Raw genomic sequence first — 19,565 nt, forward strand, 5'->3', positions numbered from 1 at the left:
TAGAAGTAACAGTTAAAGATAATTAGTGGTAAATGTTAATCTTGTCTAAATTATAACTCTGGAAAGTTCTGTGATTATTTTCACTTGCAAATGTAAACATGAGGAGGTTTCAGTAATTGATGTGTCATATAAAAAATATACACATATCATATAATATTGTTTCCCACACTTAAGTTTTAGAAAATCAGAATGAAAAAATTACTCCAGTAATTGATAGAATACTCAACTATTAGATTAGTTTCAATAATAAGATTTGATGAAGAGTAATTGCAAATCTGCAAAGATTAGTTACTGAACTCAGGTTTATTTTGCTGGAAGAAAGAGTAAACATAATTCTAACCCAAAATGTAAGCATTTTTGTTGTAAAAAATACTCAGGAAAAACTTCTCACTAGTTTGAAGTTTAAAATTTATTCTTTTAACTCAAATAGCAGTTTCTGTGTGCCATAAAGGGGTAATGAATATTTCAGGTTCCTCAAAAAATCCATTTGCAAGGAGGAATCATCTAAAAATTTCCTGTTTGGAATTTTTATCAACTCATCCACTAACATGAATCTTTATAATTATATCTCAATTAGAAAAAAAATGATATGGCAATATGAGAATGAAGTAAATCTTGTCTAATTTTAACAATTCTTTTGCTGGCATTAATGTGAACTTACTTTTTATTGATGTTATTGCATGAATCACAATGCTCTGGGACATTGCTGCTATAAAAATATAGGCACATTCCATAATAAAAACCCCACTTCTATCTTACTCCCGGGAGCCTAAATCCAGAAATATGAACAGCTGCCTTCCTGGGTACAACAGAGCAGAGAACTTTTCAGTGTGGTTAAACCATAAAAAGGTAAAGGGACCAGAAAAATAGTCAAAGCATACTTGCCTAAAAATGATGACTTTTAAGGCATTACTTACTATGCAACGTTGACAAAATTCTTAAAATCAAGTGCTAACAATATAGCAGGATTTACCATTCAAGTTTCCACGTTTTATGTACTAGCTGTGGGAATTAACAGAAATAAAGCCTAGAAGTTTGCTTTTAAGTAGGGTTATAAAGGTCTAAAAAGGCACATGCAGAATGAGAAATAAAAGAGTTCTTTGAATGCTTGAAAAGGGAAAAGTCAGAGTTGAGATAAAAGGAGCAGCCCTCACTGCACAAATTAATATCTATTTACCATATGCAACAGAGGTCATGAGGGAAGAATGTGTTAGGAATTAATTTTCATATTTTGGTGATTTTAAGGCTAATTTAAAGTTATTGCTTTAATTGCATAGAATGAATTATTTATGCTAAAATGTAAGGTGAGTTTCGTGATTTTCACTCCTGGGTGGTAGTAGATGGAATAATGAAAAGGGTACAGAATCAGGAGTTAGACATCTACATTTGAATCTCAGCTATGAGTAGTGGGAAAAATCTGGGAGAAATGCTTGATCTTGCTGTTTCTCAGCTTTCAAATCATTAAGTGGCAATAATATCTATGTTTTAGTGAGGTTGTGATATTAAATGATATATAAGTGAAATTAAAACAGTGCTCAATACAATGGTATAAATGCATACTAAATAGCCTCTATTCCCTTTTCTTGTTCCTCCTTTCTTAAATTCAAAGGAAATATAAAATTGTGAAAATACAATGTCTGATGCTGATTTGCTAATTAAACATATGAATGCAACATGGGCACTGTTCAAAGCTGCTACATTTGCAACTCACTCACTGGTGAGATAAGGAGGCAGTGATCCCATTGGAATTCCAGGGAAACTCCATCTTGTTCCCCTGAGACAAATTATTTTAAAAGTAGGGATAAGGTGGGATAAACTCAAAACCAAAACATCTGGTTTTAAACAAAACACAGTTAAAAATGGTGGAATGACCATAGGCATTTATTTCCTCTCTCTTTCATTCAACCCACAATGCCCAAGGTCATAAAAGTGTACTTCAGTAACTTAGGAAGATGCAGAGGATAAACAAAAAGAAGACCAACATGAAGCAACACAAACTTAGACCTGCAGAATCCCCACCAGGCTCAGCACCCAGAAGCAAAATTCAGACAGGGCTTAATCTCGAAAAAATTAAACTGTAGGGGGTTCCAGAAAGGGACACTAGAAGAAGAATAAGATGCTTCTACATATTGAACTCTTGGGTCCTTAGTTCCTCTGCCCACACTCCACTCTCTAAGCAAGGAATTAGTAGGTCCTTCTCTGGAGAAACTGGGTGTTTGAGAGAAAAAACAACTCAAAGTACTGGCTTTCAGGGAAGATCACCAATTACTAAACTTTATCCCCAATGCAGTTTCCAGTCATTGTTTGATACCTTCCTCTAATAAGCTGCAGAGCATCATCAAAATTTGAAGAAAAATTTTAGTAGAAATGACAGAAAACCACTTTTCCTTAAAGAAATGGTCTACTGGATAAAGATACCTAAGGAGAAAAATCTCCCCTCAAAAAAAGATAACTAATTAATATATGTAATATAAGACATCATCAAAACTGAAAACATGGGAAGAATATCCCAGAATGAGAGGACAGTGTGACAGTGGTACAGAGGGTTAAGATCATCCACCCTACATCATTAGAAGATGGAGGATGTGTGGAAGGAGTCTGGGGAAGAGAAAATACCTGAATACTTAGGGAGAACCATTCACAGAGATTTAACACTTCTGGACCAGCACTTGACAGGAAACAATAGTGATTGAAACATAAAAATGAATTTTTAAATGAGGAAACTTACTAACTTGAGAAAAAGTAGAGAAGTTATACAAACAACAGGGTTTCAAAGTACACTACTTGGCTTCATACTGACAGAGTGGCACTGACTATTGACTTGATCAAAATTTATTTGAAAGATGGACTGTAGAGCTCACAGTTTTGCATAAGAAAGCTAAATTCTCAACCTTCAATGAGAGGACATCAATAGGTAATTTTTTGATGGATCAAGAAATAGCAGAATAAGCCTTATTTGTAAATATTGAGATAAAGATCAGAAGACATACATAAGAGGACTAATGATGATTTCTACAGTGGGAAAGTCGAGCAGGAGATAGTTCTTTTTCTTTACTGACTTTTAAACACAATTTGTTTTAAAATTTTGTACATGTGTTTCATCGGTAAAACTGAATTCAGAATTATAATCATTGACATTTATTTATTAGTGGAAATCAATGTCTGCAGGTATGTTCTAGAGCTCAGGAGTTCCCTTGTGAAGGATACTTTGTGAATACATGTAACGTATGCTTCCCAATTTACTTGTTATGAAGTTGGGAGGATTTATTAAAGCTAGATTTGAGAATTAATATAAGATGTATGCAACTGGGAAATCAGGAGAAAATAAATATTCTATTCTTTGGCTTCAAAATATTACCTACTGCTAAAGATAAATAAAATCTGATTTAATAATAGTATATTATTCCATGTGTATAGGTATATACTGATACAAAATCAGTGTAGAATAACTGGATGACTAGTAAAAAATGAAATTTGATGCAATTTTGATCACACATTACATGTAGTACACATAACAAAGCTGACAATATTCTTTACAGCTACATTCTTTACAGTTAGGCCATTTTTCTGCTAATGAAAAAAATTCTAGATATCAACTCTTTGAGATGGTCATAATAAGGATATTGAGAAGATTGAAGAATTGAACAAAATGTTTATATTTTACTAGGAGAACAGAAGACAGAAAAACAATTGTCTTCAAATATTTGCCTGATGGAAGAGGAATTTCATTAATTTTTACTTCAGGATGGCAGAATGAGAATTGGAGGTGGAAGTTTCATATGCATATTTAGCTAAAGAATATTCCTAAAGGAAAGTGGGTTACATGTGCTGTGGTATGGTCTCCAACTTTAGAAAGTCTTGCTAGGACATGGAAGGTGTGTGTACTTCAAGACATTTGTTTAAATACTTTATGCTTTGTGTAAAAAGACAAAGAGAAAATTTGAACTCTCCTAATTTTAAAGATAGGATACCAAAAGTAACGAAACAGTATCTCAAAAGTATTTCAAGAATCTCAATAATGTTATTGCTTAGATAAATAATATTTATGGGTTTATAAAAACATATTGCATTATTATTGCTTACTCAAATAAGAAAAAGTTAAATTCTTCATACCTGACTTCTTCTTTGGTGAAATGGAACTTGTCATCCCTTAGTCTTAAAAATGACTAAAGAGTCAGTTTTCTTTGGACTTTGATCATTACTCAGGTATCTGAAGTTATCCATAGATCTTTATATTTCAGTTGCTAATAATAGTTTTTTTTAAAAGAATGTTTTTACTGTTATGGAAATTAGCTAACAAACTTTGCAACCAGTGTCTCTTTTCAACTAATTATAAAAGGAAACACTTTCCCATTCTCTGAGAAACTGAGTTTTGTTTGTTAGTTTTCTCAATGCTTTGACATTAAAAGTTATAGAAAATACTTATAGTTTGAAAATGAAACACAAAACTTTGGAAACCACATTTATTAAAATAAAAAAAATCTCTAAAACTCTCTCCTCAGTGTAAACCATAATCTGAAATGGTCTACCATCTCTATATAAATGTAATATCTCAGTAACACAGTAGCAATTTGGATATTAGAATGATTATTATGAACAAGTTTGTGTGTCTCAAAAATAGCTAAACTTCCCACCAAAATATAACCAAAAATTAGAGTCCATAAAAAGAAGAAATTATGCATAAGAATTCTAAACCTAATAAGGACAGAAACTACATCTATAAAAATGTACTGAATAAAAATGAATGAATAAATGGTGTAGAGAAAAAAAAGAGCACTTGATAGAGATCCTTTGACTCACGTATGCCATCTGTATTTCCATTTCCATTATTTTTTCCCTTCATTTACATTATGCAGCTTTATATCATCTATTATTTTTGCCCCAGAAATTTAAGAGCTGATATACTATTCTGCACTTCCTATTTGGTAGAAAGAAAATTTAGTATTTTTATTTCAAAAGGTACATTTTTGCAAAGTTGAAAAGTATACATAAAAGATCTTTTAATTATACAATCTACTTAATTAAAAAGGAGTAGAGTTCATTGATTTTTAGTCTCATGAAAAATCCATGGGAAGCAAAACTGTATCTTTCATCTTTCCTCAAGATATTCATTGTTGTTCTGGGTTTTTTTTTTTGTTTTTGTTTTTTTGTTTTTTGGGGTGGGGTGGGGGTGGAAGACATGATGTGACTCAGAAAAGAATCTCCTCTTAGGTTCATCTATGATTGAGATTTTGCCCATGTTAGCAGTCAGGATCCCATTGGAGCTACTATGCATGAGCAGCTCTCAGACACGGTAGAAACTTCCAGGAGTGAGGGAGAAGCCGTGCTTAATTATCTTTCCTATTTCTAGGTACAAGAATTCTCCTCAGGTTCCAATACATACAGTGAAGAAGTTCATTCTCAGAAGGAATGAAGAGAACTCTCTCTGGTTGGCAACTAGGGCCTATGTTTTATTAGAGTAGCAGTATAAATTGTCCTTTACAATCTACTAAAATGAACAAATTAGTACAGTTTCACATTATCATTTATATAACATATATTTTAATTCTTGTACTATATTTAATGATATCTCAAATAGAACAAATAATCATTAATGACACAAAATACCTTCTCATTTTACTCATCAAATATTATTAGACTTGGGCTTACATATTGTGGGCAAAGTCTACAATATAAAAAAGTAAATTTTCTAGTATTTTTAACAATAAAAAATAATCACAGGATAGAAATAGAAATGGTTCTACTATATGAAAAGCTTTTTCTGATAATTTTAATGATTACACTGTAGTGGAAATCTGACTACCGTATTTTAAGAATGTTTATATTAAATATATAATGTTTATATTAAAATTTATATTTTAGAACTGGCTTAGCTTAGATTATTTCTTATTATTTAAAAATCCCATTAAAAGAAATATTTTTCTCAAAAAATAATTTGATAGTTATTTCAATAGTCTATGATTAAATATCTCAAAATGATTTTTTTTCAGTGCTAGGGATTGAACCCCGGGCTTCACACATGCTAGGCAAGCACTTTACCACTAAGCTACATCAAACTGATTTTGTAAAACTGCTTATTTTTTCCTGAAAATCTACTTTTATTTTTACTTTCTACTGAAAGTAGAATTCTTTGCTGAATATATAAGTGATATTTAAATCATCTGAAAAAACTAACAATGGTGAAATTGAACTCTCAGGTAAAAGAAAATCCATTTTTTTTTTTTTTCCTTTTCAATCGTTCAGAATTCTTCTCATTCTGTGCCCCACCAAGCTCTTTCCTGGGTACATGTATACAGTTGAGTATACAGGAATAATCATATATGTATTTTCATTTTACTCTTTTTACTTGTTGTAATAGAAACTGTCCCATGTTCTGATTTACTGGTATTTTTATTCTCTACTTCTAGTGGTATCTAATAAACAGTGACTGCTATGTAAATATCTACTGAGTGAATAAATTAATGGAAATTCATGAAGATTATAAATCAGTGATTTTGCATTTTTCAAAAAAGAACTGAGGCACATATCAGCTAATCTTTCTTCTCTTAATCAAATTAACAGTGAAAAGTAGTATAAATCCTCTCATAACATTACTCTTTTAAATAATTTTAAAATAAATCTTCACTAAACACTTGTCATGAATTCTGCTACTCTCTCCATTTGTGAATACTTCAACTCCCTTAGAATGTTCCACCCTTGTACTTAATGAGAAGTAGAAATCCCTTGTTCCTTTTCAGTAGCTATGACTAGGATAGATAATAGCAAAAGACTAAAATGTTAGATTTTCTTCACTACCTATTTCCAACATGGCACTTACATACAAAATCAAACAAAAAGTAACTCCGCTGTACTTAAAAGGTGAAGAATAAGAGCCAATAGAAAGATGACCAAAGGACTTCTATCAGCACTTCACTAAAGACGATATCCCATGGCAATAGACATATGTGAAGGTACTCAATTTAGTCATCAGAGAAAAGCAAATTAAAACCACCAAGAAATTTCATTGCACCCTCAACAGAATTACTAAAATTTAAAAGCCTGATAATATCATGTTGGCAAGAAGTGGGGAAATTGGAAATGTTCTTATAAAACCATGTAGAAGACTGTCTATTTGGCAGTATTTATTAAAACAGAACATATGCATACACTATCATTTAATGAAACTCCTGGCTAAATATCCAACAGATAAGTATGCATGAGTTCATTAAAAGACATAAGCAGAGAATTACTTCTATATCCCAAATTTAAAAAAAAAAAAATCTCAAGTGCTTGTCAACTAGTGAATAAATATGCAAATTATAGTCACTCATTCAAACAGGTCATATAATTCATGTTCAAAGAAGTAATACTATATTCCAATTTAAAACTGCCAATTGTACATAATATGATCAAATATATATTGTGACTCTCACAAACTATCAAAATTTTATTCATTTAAAGTTGAAAAGCTGGCAAGCTAATTTGTGACATCTGAAGTCAGAAAAGGAGTAACTTTGAGGCAAGGGCAGATAGTGACTTGCAAGGGAGTACATGGTAGAATTTCTGGGATGCTGATGCTCTTAGTTTAGGTGCTGGCTGTACATGTGTGATCACTTTGGAAAATTCATTGAACTGCATCTTTACGATCTGAAATTTCTCTGGATGTTATATTTCCACAGATGTTTACTTAAAGGAAAAAAACTAAACCTGAATCCAAATTGATTTCTTTCTTATGCTAGAGTATAACTTGCTTACATGGGTCTTATTTCAGATTGTTTGATGTGTTATTAACCTTTTCTTCTGTATTTGGATATTTAGCTCCTTGGGGAAGGGGAATATGTATTTACTGGGTAAGTAATAATGGTTAGCAAAACATACCAAGCCTTGATATAATAGGCCCTGTGCTAACTACTTTTTGTGTTGCTCCATTTTATTCTATAAATGTTCTCTTTAGGTAGTATTATTCTCATAGAAAATTAAATCTTAGAAATGTTCAGTAATTTTCCCAAAGATCATTCAGTAAAATATGAGTCTTATTCAACTCCAGGCATTTTAATACCACAGCTCTTACCCTAACCTGCAGGACCTAGGATAGATTTATTATTTAATATTTCAACAAGCTTAAGATTAATGTTAGCTAGGTGCAGTGGCTCATGCCTGTAATCTCAGCAGATCAAGAGGCAGGAGGACAGAGTTCAAAATCAGCCTTAGCAACTTAGTGAGGCCCTAAACAACTCAGAGAGACCTTGTCTTTAAATAAAATATGAAAAGAGCAGGGATGTGGCTCAGTGGCTAAGCACCCCGGGTTCAATCCCCTGTACAAAATACTAATACTACTAGTAATAATAATAGTAATTATTATTTAAAATTTGCATTTTCTCTCAGTGAAGATAACCCTCTCTATGTAAGACTATATACTACAAATCTTGTCTTCGCTATCAAATGGATCCCTCCTATTGCGACTTGCAAACTCAGTGGCCTCAACTGGCTTCTTTGCTCATTGCTCAATCTTTTACTCTCTTCAAGTTTCACTGATCCTTTCAAATTTATGTTTGTATATCTTCTACAAATCACATAATCATATTAGTTTATGTATGCAATGTATAAATATATGATACTATATAAGAATACTTGCTTGAAACATTTTACTGGAAATATATATATATATATATATATATACACACACACACACACACACACATACATAAAAATATGATCAAATAGTAATAGTTAGAAAACGTCAAGCAATATACACACACTTTTAATGTATGATTGTCATGATTCTGTAGAAACTAAGACATGATTTTCTTACACTGCTGAAGACTGACATGTAAAATCTCTATAACAAAAATTTAGAATATATAAAGTCTTAATATTAATGATTCTTATGTATTTTATATAAGCAGTCTCATCATATAGCACATAGATGGAAAATACTGAGAATGATTTCTTCTGAAATCATCTGAAATCTACTTCCAGAGATCCTTAAACATTCCGAAGCATTATGCCTGGGAAATTAGGAGCATTATCAGAGACACACAGGCATTTTTTTTTACTTTCTTTAACATGGAAGTATAAAGAAAAAAATAAAACATACTAGGATTTATGTTGAGATTTTTCTTAGAGTTAATTTACACTGTACTTTTGAACTTTTCACATCAAAACACACACAATCTCTTGTTTTATGATCTAGTCATTGCTTGAAATATCTGATTCCGTTTTTCTGTGTCATCCATTCAAACCTGCAGGATCCAATTGTGTCACTTTTTTTTTTTTAACCCCCAAAGCATCACAGGAAGGACAATCTATAAATATTTCCATCTTCTCCTTTTTGGTAAAGCATAAAATCCACATGCGCAAAGAAGGAAGATTCTGCAATTAAACCTAAACTATTCTTCTAGGTAGACTATGATGCGATTCATCTCTTGGCACATTATGATGGAATGTGTCCCACTGGTTTAGGCTTTTTGGAAGGATCAGCTAGCAGAATTATTCTGTTGTCAACTATAATACTCATTTCTAATTTTTAGGTTATTCTAACCTAGTAAGCCCCCAATACTTAGGAGTCTTCGATATTGTAAATCACATGGTTGTTACTGCATTCTGTTTATTTATCACATTTATCTATTTATCACATTCACTGCAAAATTTCAAACTCCTTGGACATGGATTGAGTCTAATTTATTTTTAGTGATTAGTATAATGCCCAATTTTAGTAGATACTCATGATTTTGGAGAGATCAATGAATGCACTTTAGAAGGACAAATAAACATAATACATGGAAAGACTATTTCAATATTTAGTAGATATTTCTATGATACGTTTTTCTAAAAATTTTATTTAAAAATTTATTTCCAACCTACTTACTATGCTTGTGTGTATTTCCAAATTTAAGAAAATAATTAATTACTATGAATGGTTTTACTCAACACTTCACTTTACAAAGTCGAAATAAAGAATGGATGATTTTTTGAAACCAACTCCCCACACATTACCTTGCTCCCGGAGCTGTGGCTGGCCAAGCTTCTTGAAAATTTCTCCTGCAGTGGGAGCTACAGTGGAGGAAGCAGCCCGATTCCACTGCTTAGCCCCACAGTGTTCTTTTGCTACACACAACTGGCACATTAGCAACTTCTGACTTATTAGGTGTATACTATTATCACCACCTTGCCGGGGTCCAGCCCTAGTACACCTCATTTCTGAAAAAGCTTTTGTTTGTGGCATTCCATTGCATTGTATTAGAAGTTTAGTATCTATTTTTTCTATATAATGATACAGACATTCTTTTTTAAAAAAAGAAACATTTTGAGGAATTAAGAGGTTCAAATAGCTATTACTCATTTTTTAAAAACAACTTTCCCAGATTTTTTGGTAAGAAAAAATGACCTTTAAAGAAAAAAAAGTATTTTCTTTACTTTGTTAGATAATCATCAGTCCTAGAACTCACGGGGACACACATATTTGTTTGTCAAATATGATTTCCTCCTACATAGGGAGTAAAAACATCCTAAGAAAATGAATTAGATCTTAATGAAGCTAAGTGGAAAAAATATATAAATATAAATTGGCTTAAGGAGAATTTGCTAGAATAGTTCAATTTCATTATGTGCAACATTCCTTACTAAATATGAAAAAGAGAAAAGTAAAGCTTACTCATCTTTTAAAGATTACCTTGCTCATAAGTACATATGTTTTAAATTCACTAAATAAAATTGTTTATATCACTAATTTTTATTCATTATTCATAATATATAAAAAATAAATATTTGTAGAATTTAAAAATTTATATTTAAACAATAAATCTTATGCTTTAAAATTCCAATGTTAGTGTCTAACAGAAATATCATCTAAAAATAGCAGTAGCTTATACATATACTAAGTAAAATTATGAAAACATACACTATTCAACAATTAAATATTTAATAAGAGAAATTAGCAGTTTGTTATTTAAGGAAAATACCATAAAGGAGGCATCCATTACAACACACAATCTGTTCAGTGACTTAAAACATTTCAGGTATTGATCCAAGGAGTACAAATGAGCATACATATGAATTATGCAAAGCACAAAGCCACAACACATCATTAATAAACAAGAGTTAAAATACAATAATGTCACATTGACTAATTACAAAAATGCAGTCATTCAATTAACAGGCATAGGTTAAGATTTATTTATTCTTTTTGTTATTACAGCACAAGATTTCCCACAACATGGACAAAAGTTAGATGTATTCTTACAACTTTCTTCTTAATAGTATTTTAAATGATTTTGCACTTTATATTTTTTTGAAGAGATTTCATGTTATTTGTTCATACACACATATAAATACTCTCTTAATTTTCTACTTAATGATCAGAATAAGTTGAAATTAAAGTTATCCATGAAAAACTTATTAATCTGATATGTTGACAAGAGGTATTCTGAAGTTTGACTAATAAGTAATAACATTGAAAAAGGCAAACAATTAGATCTAGTTTTGATAACAAAACTTCAGATCCCCTAAGCCCTTTTAATATAAAAGGCTAATTTAACAAATAAATATTCTTCAGAAAATAAAAGAAATCCAGGCACTCTAATGATATATGGGTACTTTATACATATAAAAAAGTAAATAAATAAGTTTGTAAAAATTCTAATATAAACACTTATTGCAATAGTAAAAACTTCATTTTCAGTTTATCAAGAAAAAAAGATATCAAAGTTCTTTCCTAGTGCAAAGACTGAATTATTCAAAGAACTCCTTTTGGGATAGACATGTAATAAACAATGAAGAATTCTGTACTTCTGCCTTACTATTTTGTCATTTTTTTGTTAGATGTTCTCTTTATCATTTGTTTTTATAAGATTGAAAAAGACGTCTATGCACAAGATTTGAATGAACACTCAGGCTTTTCACTTATGACATCATTTACGTACAAAAATAGCACAACAGAAATATGTTGGAATTCCAACGCAATACATACAAATTATGCAGAAATCAAAATGGATATGTAGAAAAGGTTGGTAAACCTAAAGATGTTTTAAACTATCAAATGAAGGATTGAAAATACCTACCTAAAATTGATTCAAAAGGAATAACTGTAATTTTGATGGTCTATATATACATTTTTATGTTAAACTTAAAATGTATTATATGTTCACTAAATAGAACAGGGTCAGAAAGGGCCAAATAGTAAACGTTTCAGGCTTTGTGGATGATACAGTCTATCGCAGCTAATCAGCTCTACTGCAGGAGTGCAAAAGCAGCCTGAGGTAATAACAAGAGCAATGAGCATGACTGTGTTCCCATAAAACGTATTCATAAAACTAGGTGGAAAGGGGTGAGATTTAGACCAGGGGCCATAGTCTGTCGGCCCCTGATATAGATAATCTGACTCAAAAACACTTTATTTTCAATATTTCAATATCTACCACAAAGCAGGAGTAACAAGTAAATGTTTAGTGCTTTGTGAATTAAAGTCATGAATCAGTAAGGAAAATAAAACCTTCGTGCTGAGAAACCAATGCCATTACTACTCAATCTCTAATCAGTGAAAAGGATGCTGCTTTTTTAATTGGGGCAAAATTCTTAAGACCTAAAAGCTGTAATAAGGAGAAACTGAATTTTCAACCTAAGATAGTTAATAAAAAAAAATTACCTTTTAAGGATGAGTTTCTATAGTATTTCTAATCCCCCTGAATGGATCACAAATTCTACAGCGATAAGAAGTACGTTTTAATTAACTCTGGAGCATAGTGCCTAAGACACAGCAGATGGTGAGTCAACATTTATTAAATAACTGCGTGAATGATTTCTATGGCAAAAAGTTTTTTGTTAGTTCTCACAAAGGGGTGGTGCTCTGAAGTAACAATTTCACTTTAAAATCTTCCTATAAAGTTCAAATGTTCTATTATTTTATAATGTGAGTCACACTTGGACTATAAAGATGAATTTCAGCCTGTACTAGAACTTTACCTACATCTCACTGTTAAAATTTGTCTTGGGCAAAACAAGTGCACACACCAAGGGTTGGGTCTAGTCAGAGAGGATGGTGGAATGGAACTAGGCAGCAAATACTGATCTCTTAAAACACAGAAAGAAGGCAGTGAAGGAACGGCTGGCCTGAGACCAGAATAAATGCTCTCAGATCTACTTTTACATAGTCTGATACCTGGAGAGACTTGAAGCTTGGGTACTGGAATAAAAAAGAAGGACAGAGTTCCCTAACCCTGAACCTAGAGTAGAGTGCAGGGAGGAGGGCGGGGCAACAGAGAGAGGAAGGGAAAAGAGGGAGAGAAATAGCAGATAGGCTCACCCTCCTAACTAACCAGAAAGAAAAGCAGACTAAAATAAAACATGACAGGAGCAGTGGTGTCCTTGAATCAAATTAAGCAGTTTAAAATCAAAAAAAAAAAAAATAAAATAAAATCAAATTCTGAAAAGAAAGCCAAGGAAGTTCAGCATTCAATCATTACTGCATCTCCTCACCTCCCGATAACAGCAAATTAAACCAGAGGGAGCACCCCTGCAGTGGGATCTCCTATGAATCCACAAGAAAGAATTCCTAATCGAATCTCGACTAGCCAAAAGTCACTGCAACACCCCCTTCACCTGGAACAAGGGGAGCAGGGTGGAGCAACCCCACTTCAGAAGTGCTAGCTTAACCCAGTGCTCTGCACAGGTTCCACAGGAGCCCAAGCTGAGACAGAGCAGTCACCTGCAATTCATGGCAATCTGAAGTGAGAGCTCAGATCCCAGGGAGAAGGCAGTTTTTATCCCAAGAGGAAAGGAAAGCTGTCAACATCACAGCCACTACTGACACTGATGGAAAGCACATCGTGGTGGAACTGATCTCAGTCCTGGTGAACCTAAAGGGACTGATCCCCAGACTGCAGCCACAGTCTGCATGGGGCACATCCCAGCAGGAAGCTGCCTGGATCTCCAGTGGCATAGAGGGATGATCCCCAGATCTTGGTAGTAGCCAAAAGAAGGTCATGGAAAGAAGTTGCCTGTGTCCCAGGTAGCTTCAAGGGAGGGTACCTGGATTGCAAACATAGCCAGCAGGAGGTCAATCAAGGTGGAAAGTTGCCTGGGTCCAAGGCAGTAGAGAGTGATGGTACCCTGTCTCAACCATGGCCACAGCTGGCGAGTGTTTGGACATGGACTGAACACTATCTCAGTCACAGTCAACAAAGGGATGCAGCACCCATAATTCACAGCATGGGGTGGTGGAAACTAGAACCCAGGTACATCAGCAGAGTCTCTTTACTCATTCGTAAGGACAATATTCCAGTGAGCTGCACCAGCCATAGGGAATGCTTCTGCACTACAAATCACAGAAAATCACAACCACAAGACCTGTGCTTATAGACAGTCACCAGGAGGTTAGGCCATTTTGAAAAGAATCCTGTAGAGGGGAATGAGAAAATGGGACCCAAGGCAATCACAGCGACAACCCAGGGCCTTTGATCCTGAACTGCACATAATAGATACAACCAGCAGACACAATTGCTGCACCCTCTGAGCACTCAGTCTCAGGCCCCTGAACCAACAAACTAGACTGGCTGGTGGGAGATCCGTAGCACCTCTATTAGGGAGGGGCTCCTGTGCCCCAGCACCTCTGGAGGGATCCAAAGCCAAACAATGATGGACATCTCACTGTCCCAAATTCAAATGAAATCCAAACCAAGACTCAATAAGAATTTTCTTCAACTTGACCTGGTTTACTACAAATAACTCTAACATCAACTTTGATCATATACATCAATTTTTATCTTGATTTGACAGTTGTTACCCTAATAGCTAACACTGTGCTCTCAGTCCATCAGAATGTATCTCCTCCAATGGTTTAAAGCATTATTGGGAATCACTCTGCTTTTGCAGCTCTGGTTTATACCTTACCCCTTCTTCTCTCTCTTACATTATCAGCTACTGCTGTGGATATCTCTGATCCTTTTTTCTTTTACCTTGGTGTGTATTATTCTTTTCTATCTTTTCTTTCTTCTTTCTTTTTCTCTCTTTGCCCACTTTTCTCTCTTTTCCCTTTCAGTACCCATCTGATGGTAGCAATTTTATAATATTTAATAACTAATTTTTTTACCTATTTCAGAACTTTATAAGTTTATAACTGGATTAGAGAAATTGTAAAGAACAATATCAACAAGATTTTCACTTTTCATAAGATTGAAAAGTATGCAGCTTTGCTCTGAAGTGATTGTAATAAATAGGATTCAGTGGCTTCTCTCAAAGCGTGCTGATACTGGAAACAACAAAAGCCACACAAGTTAAAGTATCAATACTCAGATATTCGCCTAGCCCAGGGCTCTTAATGAAAAAAGCTCACAAAACAGTTCCTTGCCTATAAAAAGAAGCAATAACCATCTCAATAGATGGGTAGACATACAAGCAATGTGAAAATGCAAGGGAGCAAACCCCCCAAACAGGCCAAAACACTGCAACAACTGACTCCATTAATACCACACTGGAGGAAATGTCAGAGAGAGAATTTAGAAAGTTCATGGTTAAACTGTTCAACGGCTAAAAGAAGACATCAGGAGTGAAATTAGGAAATACAGAATATGAAAGCGAAAGATAATTTCAATAGAGATTCTGAAAAAAAAAATGGAAATCCTGGAAATGACTCAATAAATCAAATTAAATGGAAAGCATCACCAACTCTGAAGACAGATTTTCAGACCTTGAAGACAAAATACATAATCTTGAAAACAATGTTAACCTTAAAAAAAGATATTAAGAGACCAATACTGGGGTTGGAGTCATGGCTCAGTGGTAGAGCACTTGCCTAGCATGTATGAGGCATTCGGTTAGATTCTCAGCACCACATATAAATAAATAAAATAAAGGTCCATTGACAACTAAACACTAATTAAAAAAAGGAATAATCGTTAAAAAAAAAAAAAAGAAAGAAACCTGGGATAACATCAAGAGTCTAAATTTAAGAATCACTGTGGTAGATGAAGACTCCAAACTATAAACTAAAGGAATGTATCATCCTTTCAATGAAATAATACTTGAAAATTTTCTAAGTCTTAGAAATGAGATAGAAATTCAACTCCAAATTCACAGACTCAAAGAAGATCTTATCCAAGATACATTATAATGCAAATGTCTACTATGCAGAATATGCAAATGTCTAATATGCAAAAAAAGCAAATATTAGGAGATATTAAAAAAACAGAGTTAATTCCATGCAGCCTATCAGGTCATAATGAAATGAATTAGAAAACAAGATAAAAAAACAGAAACCACTCTAACACCTAGGATTTAAATAATACACTATTGAATGATGAATGAATAGCAGGAGAAATTTAACTTTGTAAAGGCTATATATGACAAACCCAAGGCTAACATCATACTGAATGGGGAAAAAAAAATAAAATAAACTGAAAGCTTTTCCTCTAAAAACAAGATCAAGACAAGAATGCATACTTTTACCACTCTTATTCAATATAGTCCTTGAAACTCTAGCCAGAACAATCAGGCGAATTAAAGAAAATTAAAGGGATACAAATAGAAAAAGGGGTCAAATGATCTGTTTGCTGATATTAAGAAGTCCCAAAAGAGTACAGCATAAGACTTCTAGAAGTAATGTAACAGGATACAAAATCACCATACATAAATCAATCATTTTCCTATACTCCAATAATGAATCTGATGAAAAAGAAAATAGAAAAACTAGCTCATGCACAATACCCTTCAAAAATACTTGGGAATTAATCTGACCAAGAAAGGGAAGAACCTCCACAATGAAAAGTATAGAATATTGAAGAAATTAAAGACCTTAGAAGATAGAAAGACCTTCCATATTCTTGAATAGGCAGAATTAATATTGTCAAAATGGTCATATTCTAAAAGCCTTGTACAGGTTCAATGCAATCCCCATTAAGATAACAATGGCACTCTTTACAGAACTAGAAAATGCAGTTCTAAAATTCATTTGGAAAAGTAAGAGACCCAGAATAGCCAAAAGAATCCTGAGCAAGAAGAGTGAATGTTGGAGGCATCACAATACCAGACCCTCAAAGTATAATGCAGAGTGATAGTAACTAAAATAGCATGATACTGTCACCAAAACAGACATGAAGATCAATAGTATAGAATAGAAGACACAGAGACAAACCCACATAGATATAGTTATCTGATACTAGACAAAGGTGCTAAAAACATATCTGGGAGAATAAACCAAAATCAACAAGCAAGATGGCATCAAATTAAAAAGCTTCTGCACAGCAAAGGAAAAAATTAATCTATGAAGAGAGAACCTATAGAATGGGAGAAGATCTGCCACCTCCTCACCAGATAGGGAATTAACATTCAGAATATACGAAGAACTCAAAAAACTTAATGCCAAAGAAAACAATCCAATTAATAAATGGGCAGAAGAACTAAAAAGACACTTCTCAAAAGAATACAAATGGACTACAAATATGTGAAAAATGTTCAACATGTCTAGCAATTAGGGAAATGCAAATCAAAATCACACTGAGATTTCATCTCATACAGTCAGAATCGTAATTATCAAGAATTAATGTATTGGTGAGAACATGGAGAAAAAGGTACACTCATACACTGTTGGTGGGACTGCAAATTAGTGCAACCACTCTGGAAAAGAGTATGAAGATTCCTTAAAAAAAAAACAGTAATGGAACCACCATACAACCCAGCTATCTCACTGCTTGGTATAAAAGATATAAAATCAGCATAGTACAGTGATGCAGCCACATCGATGTTTATAGCAGCACAATTCACACTACCCAGACTGTGGAACCAACATAGGTGCATTTCAAGAGATGAATGGATAAAGAAAATGTGGTATATATACATAATGGAATATTATTTAGTCATTAAGAAGAATAAAATTATGGCATTTGCTGGTAAATAGATGGAACTGGAGACTATCATGCTAAGTGAAATAAGGTGAACTCAGAAAGTCAAAGGTTGAATGTTTTCTCTGATATGCAGAAGCTAATACAAAATAAGGGGGTAGGAGGATAGGCAGGGAAGGGGTATTCCATCAAACTAGAAGTAAAATCAGTGAAGTAAAGGAAGGGCAATGAGGGGAAAGGAGGAGAGACTGGATAAGAGAAGAGCTGTGGAATGAATCTGACCTCAAGTTCCTAAGTACATATATGAATATACCACAATGAATCTCACCATTATGTATATTCACAGGCAATGATTAAAACAAATGTTATAAGTAAATAGCAGAAAGATTACTAGAATAAGGGAAGAGTGGGAGAGAGGGAGCAGGGAAGTATTGGAGACTGACTTAGAGCAAATTGTATTCTATGCTTTTATAATTATGTCAAAATAAATCTTAATGTTATGTATAACTAAAAAGAACCAATAAAAACTTACAAAAAAAGGGTTAGTTATAAAATTGGAGTTATGATTATTTTCTAAATAAAGAATGGTTTAACTTTATAAATAGTTATAGATTATAGACTCAAATCAATTTTTCATTTGAAAGAATGTACTTCGTCATCCATGATTTAAAAGATCAGAAGTGACCGAAAAACTAATTCAATATACTTATATATTAAGTAGTCTTCAAAGTTTGGATATTTGAAAAACACTAGAGGAAATAAACCATTCATGAACAATATTTATGAGTTTGGTCTGTGGATATAAAAATTAACAACACATAAAATTAAAATATTCTTAAACCACAGTAACTCCACACAGTGGAGAAAAATTAATATTCATATAAATTATTATATAAATCATACTTTTCTGTGATGTAACAAACTGTAAACAATTAATTTATTTTATGTAAGTAAATTTCTCTCCTTTCTTTAATATAAATTTTCACATTTCCAAACAAAATAATAAGTTTAACAATGATAAAAACAAGTTTTAAAAGAATGTTACTGGGTTTTGGATCAGTTATTGGACATTGACAGACAAAAGCCACATACAGTTATATGCTCAAACAAGACACAGCCTTGATTTGCCATTGTTACAAGCAAAGTGTTAACATTATATACAAATGTAAATAGTGAGGGCAAACAAAAGATGTAATGAAAAATATTTCCATAGGAATAGTGCTATGGTTCAAAATTCACATATAAAAATAAATACTTATAAAACTATTAAATATTACAGTACTTGAAATTGAATCAATCCTTCTTCCAACTATCAAATTTAATAATACAAGCCAAGAAGGCCAATGGTCTGTTTAAAAAAAAAAAATATCAGAAGAAATAGTGTGCAGATTTCATGATTTATAAAGAAAGGAAATTAAAGTGAAAGAAACACAGTAAAATAAAACAAAAAGATAAGACTGAGAATACTATCGTACCGATTTCCATGGTCCCCGATGCCATGATACGTCATCAGGGCAAGCATGCATATGACATTGTATCACACTTGGCGGTTTGTTTAGGATTTCACAGTTGTGCTCTTGTGACAGTTGGCCATTGGGAAACTGACATATTACAAATCTTGATTTTATTCCTCCTCCACATGTTTGTGTACACTGAAAATAAGAAGAGGAAATATCAAACCTATGTGACTTTCAAAAGACTATCATATTATTTTATTCATTGTTTAAATATAATTAGTAATGCTAGAGCTTAAAG

General features: G+C 32.9%; 1 protein-coding gene across 1 annotated transcript in view; it reads right to left on the reverse strand.

Annotated features, from left to right (window-relative positions):
* The window catches only part of ADAMTS20 (ADAM metallopeptidase with thrombospondin type 1 motif 20), a 143,714-nt gene that overhangs the window by 41,702 nt on the left and 82,447 nt on the right, over window positions 1–19,565 (reverse strand). The window contains 1 exon segment of the mRNA XM_079139494.1: window positions 19,286–19,462. Within this exon segment, the coding sequence (XP_078995620.1) occupies window positions 19,286–19,462 (177 nt within the window).

The sequence above is a fragment of the Sciurus vulgaris genome, assembly GCF_902686455.1.
Source record: "Sciurus vulgaris genome assembly, chromosome: 5".
Lineage (NCBI taxonomy): Eukaryota > Metazoa > Chordata > Mammalia > Rodentia > Sciuridae > Sciurus > Sciurus vulgaris.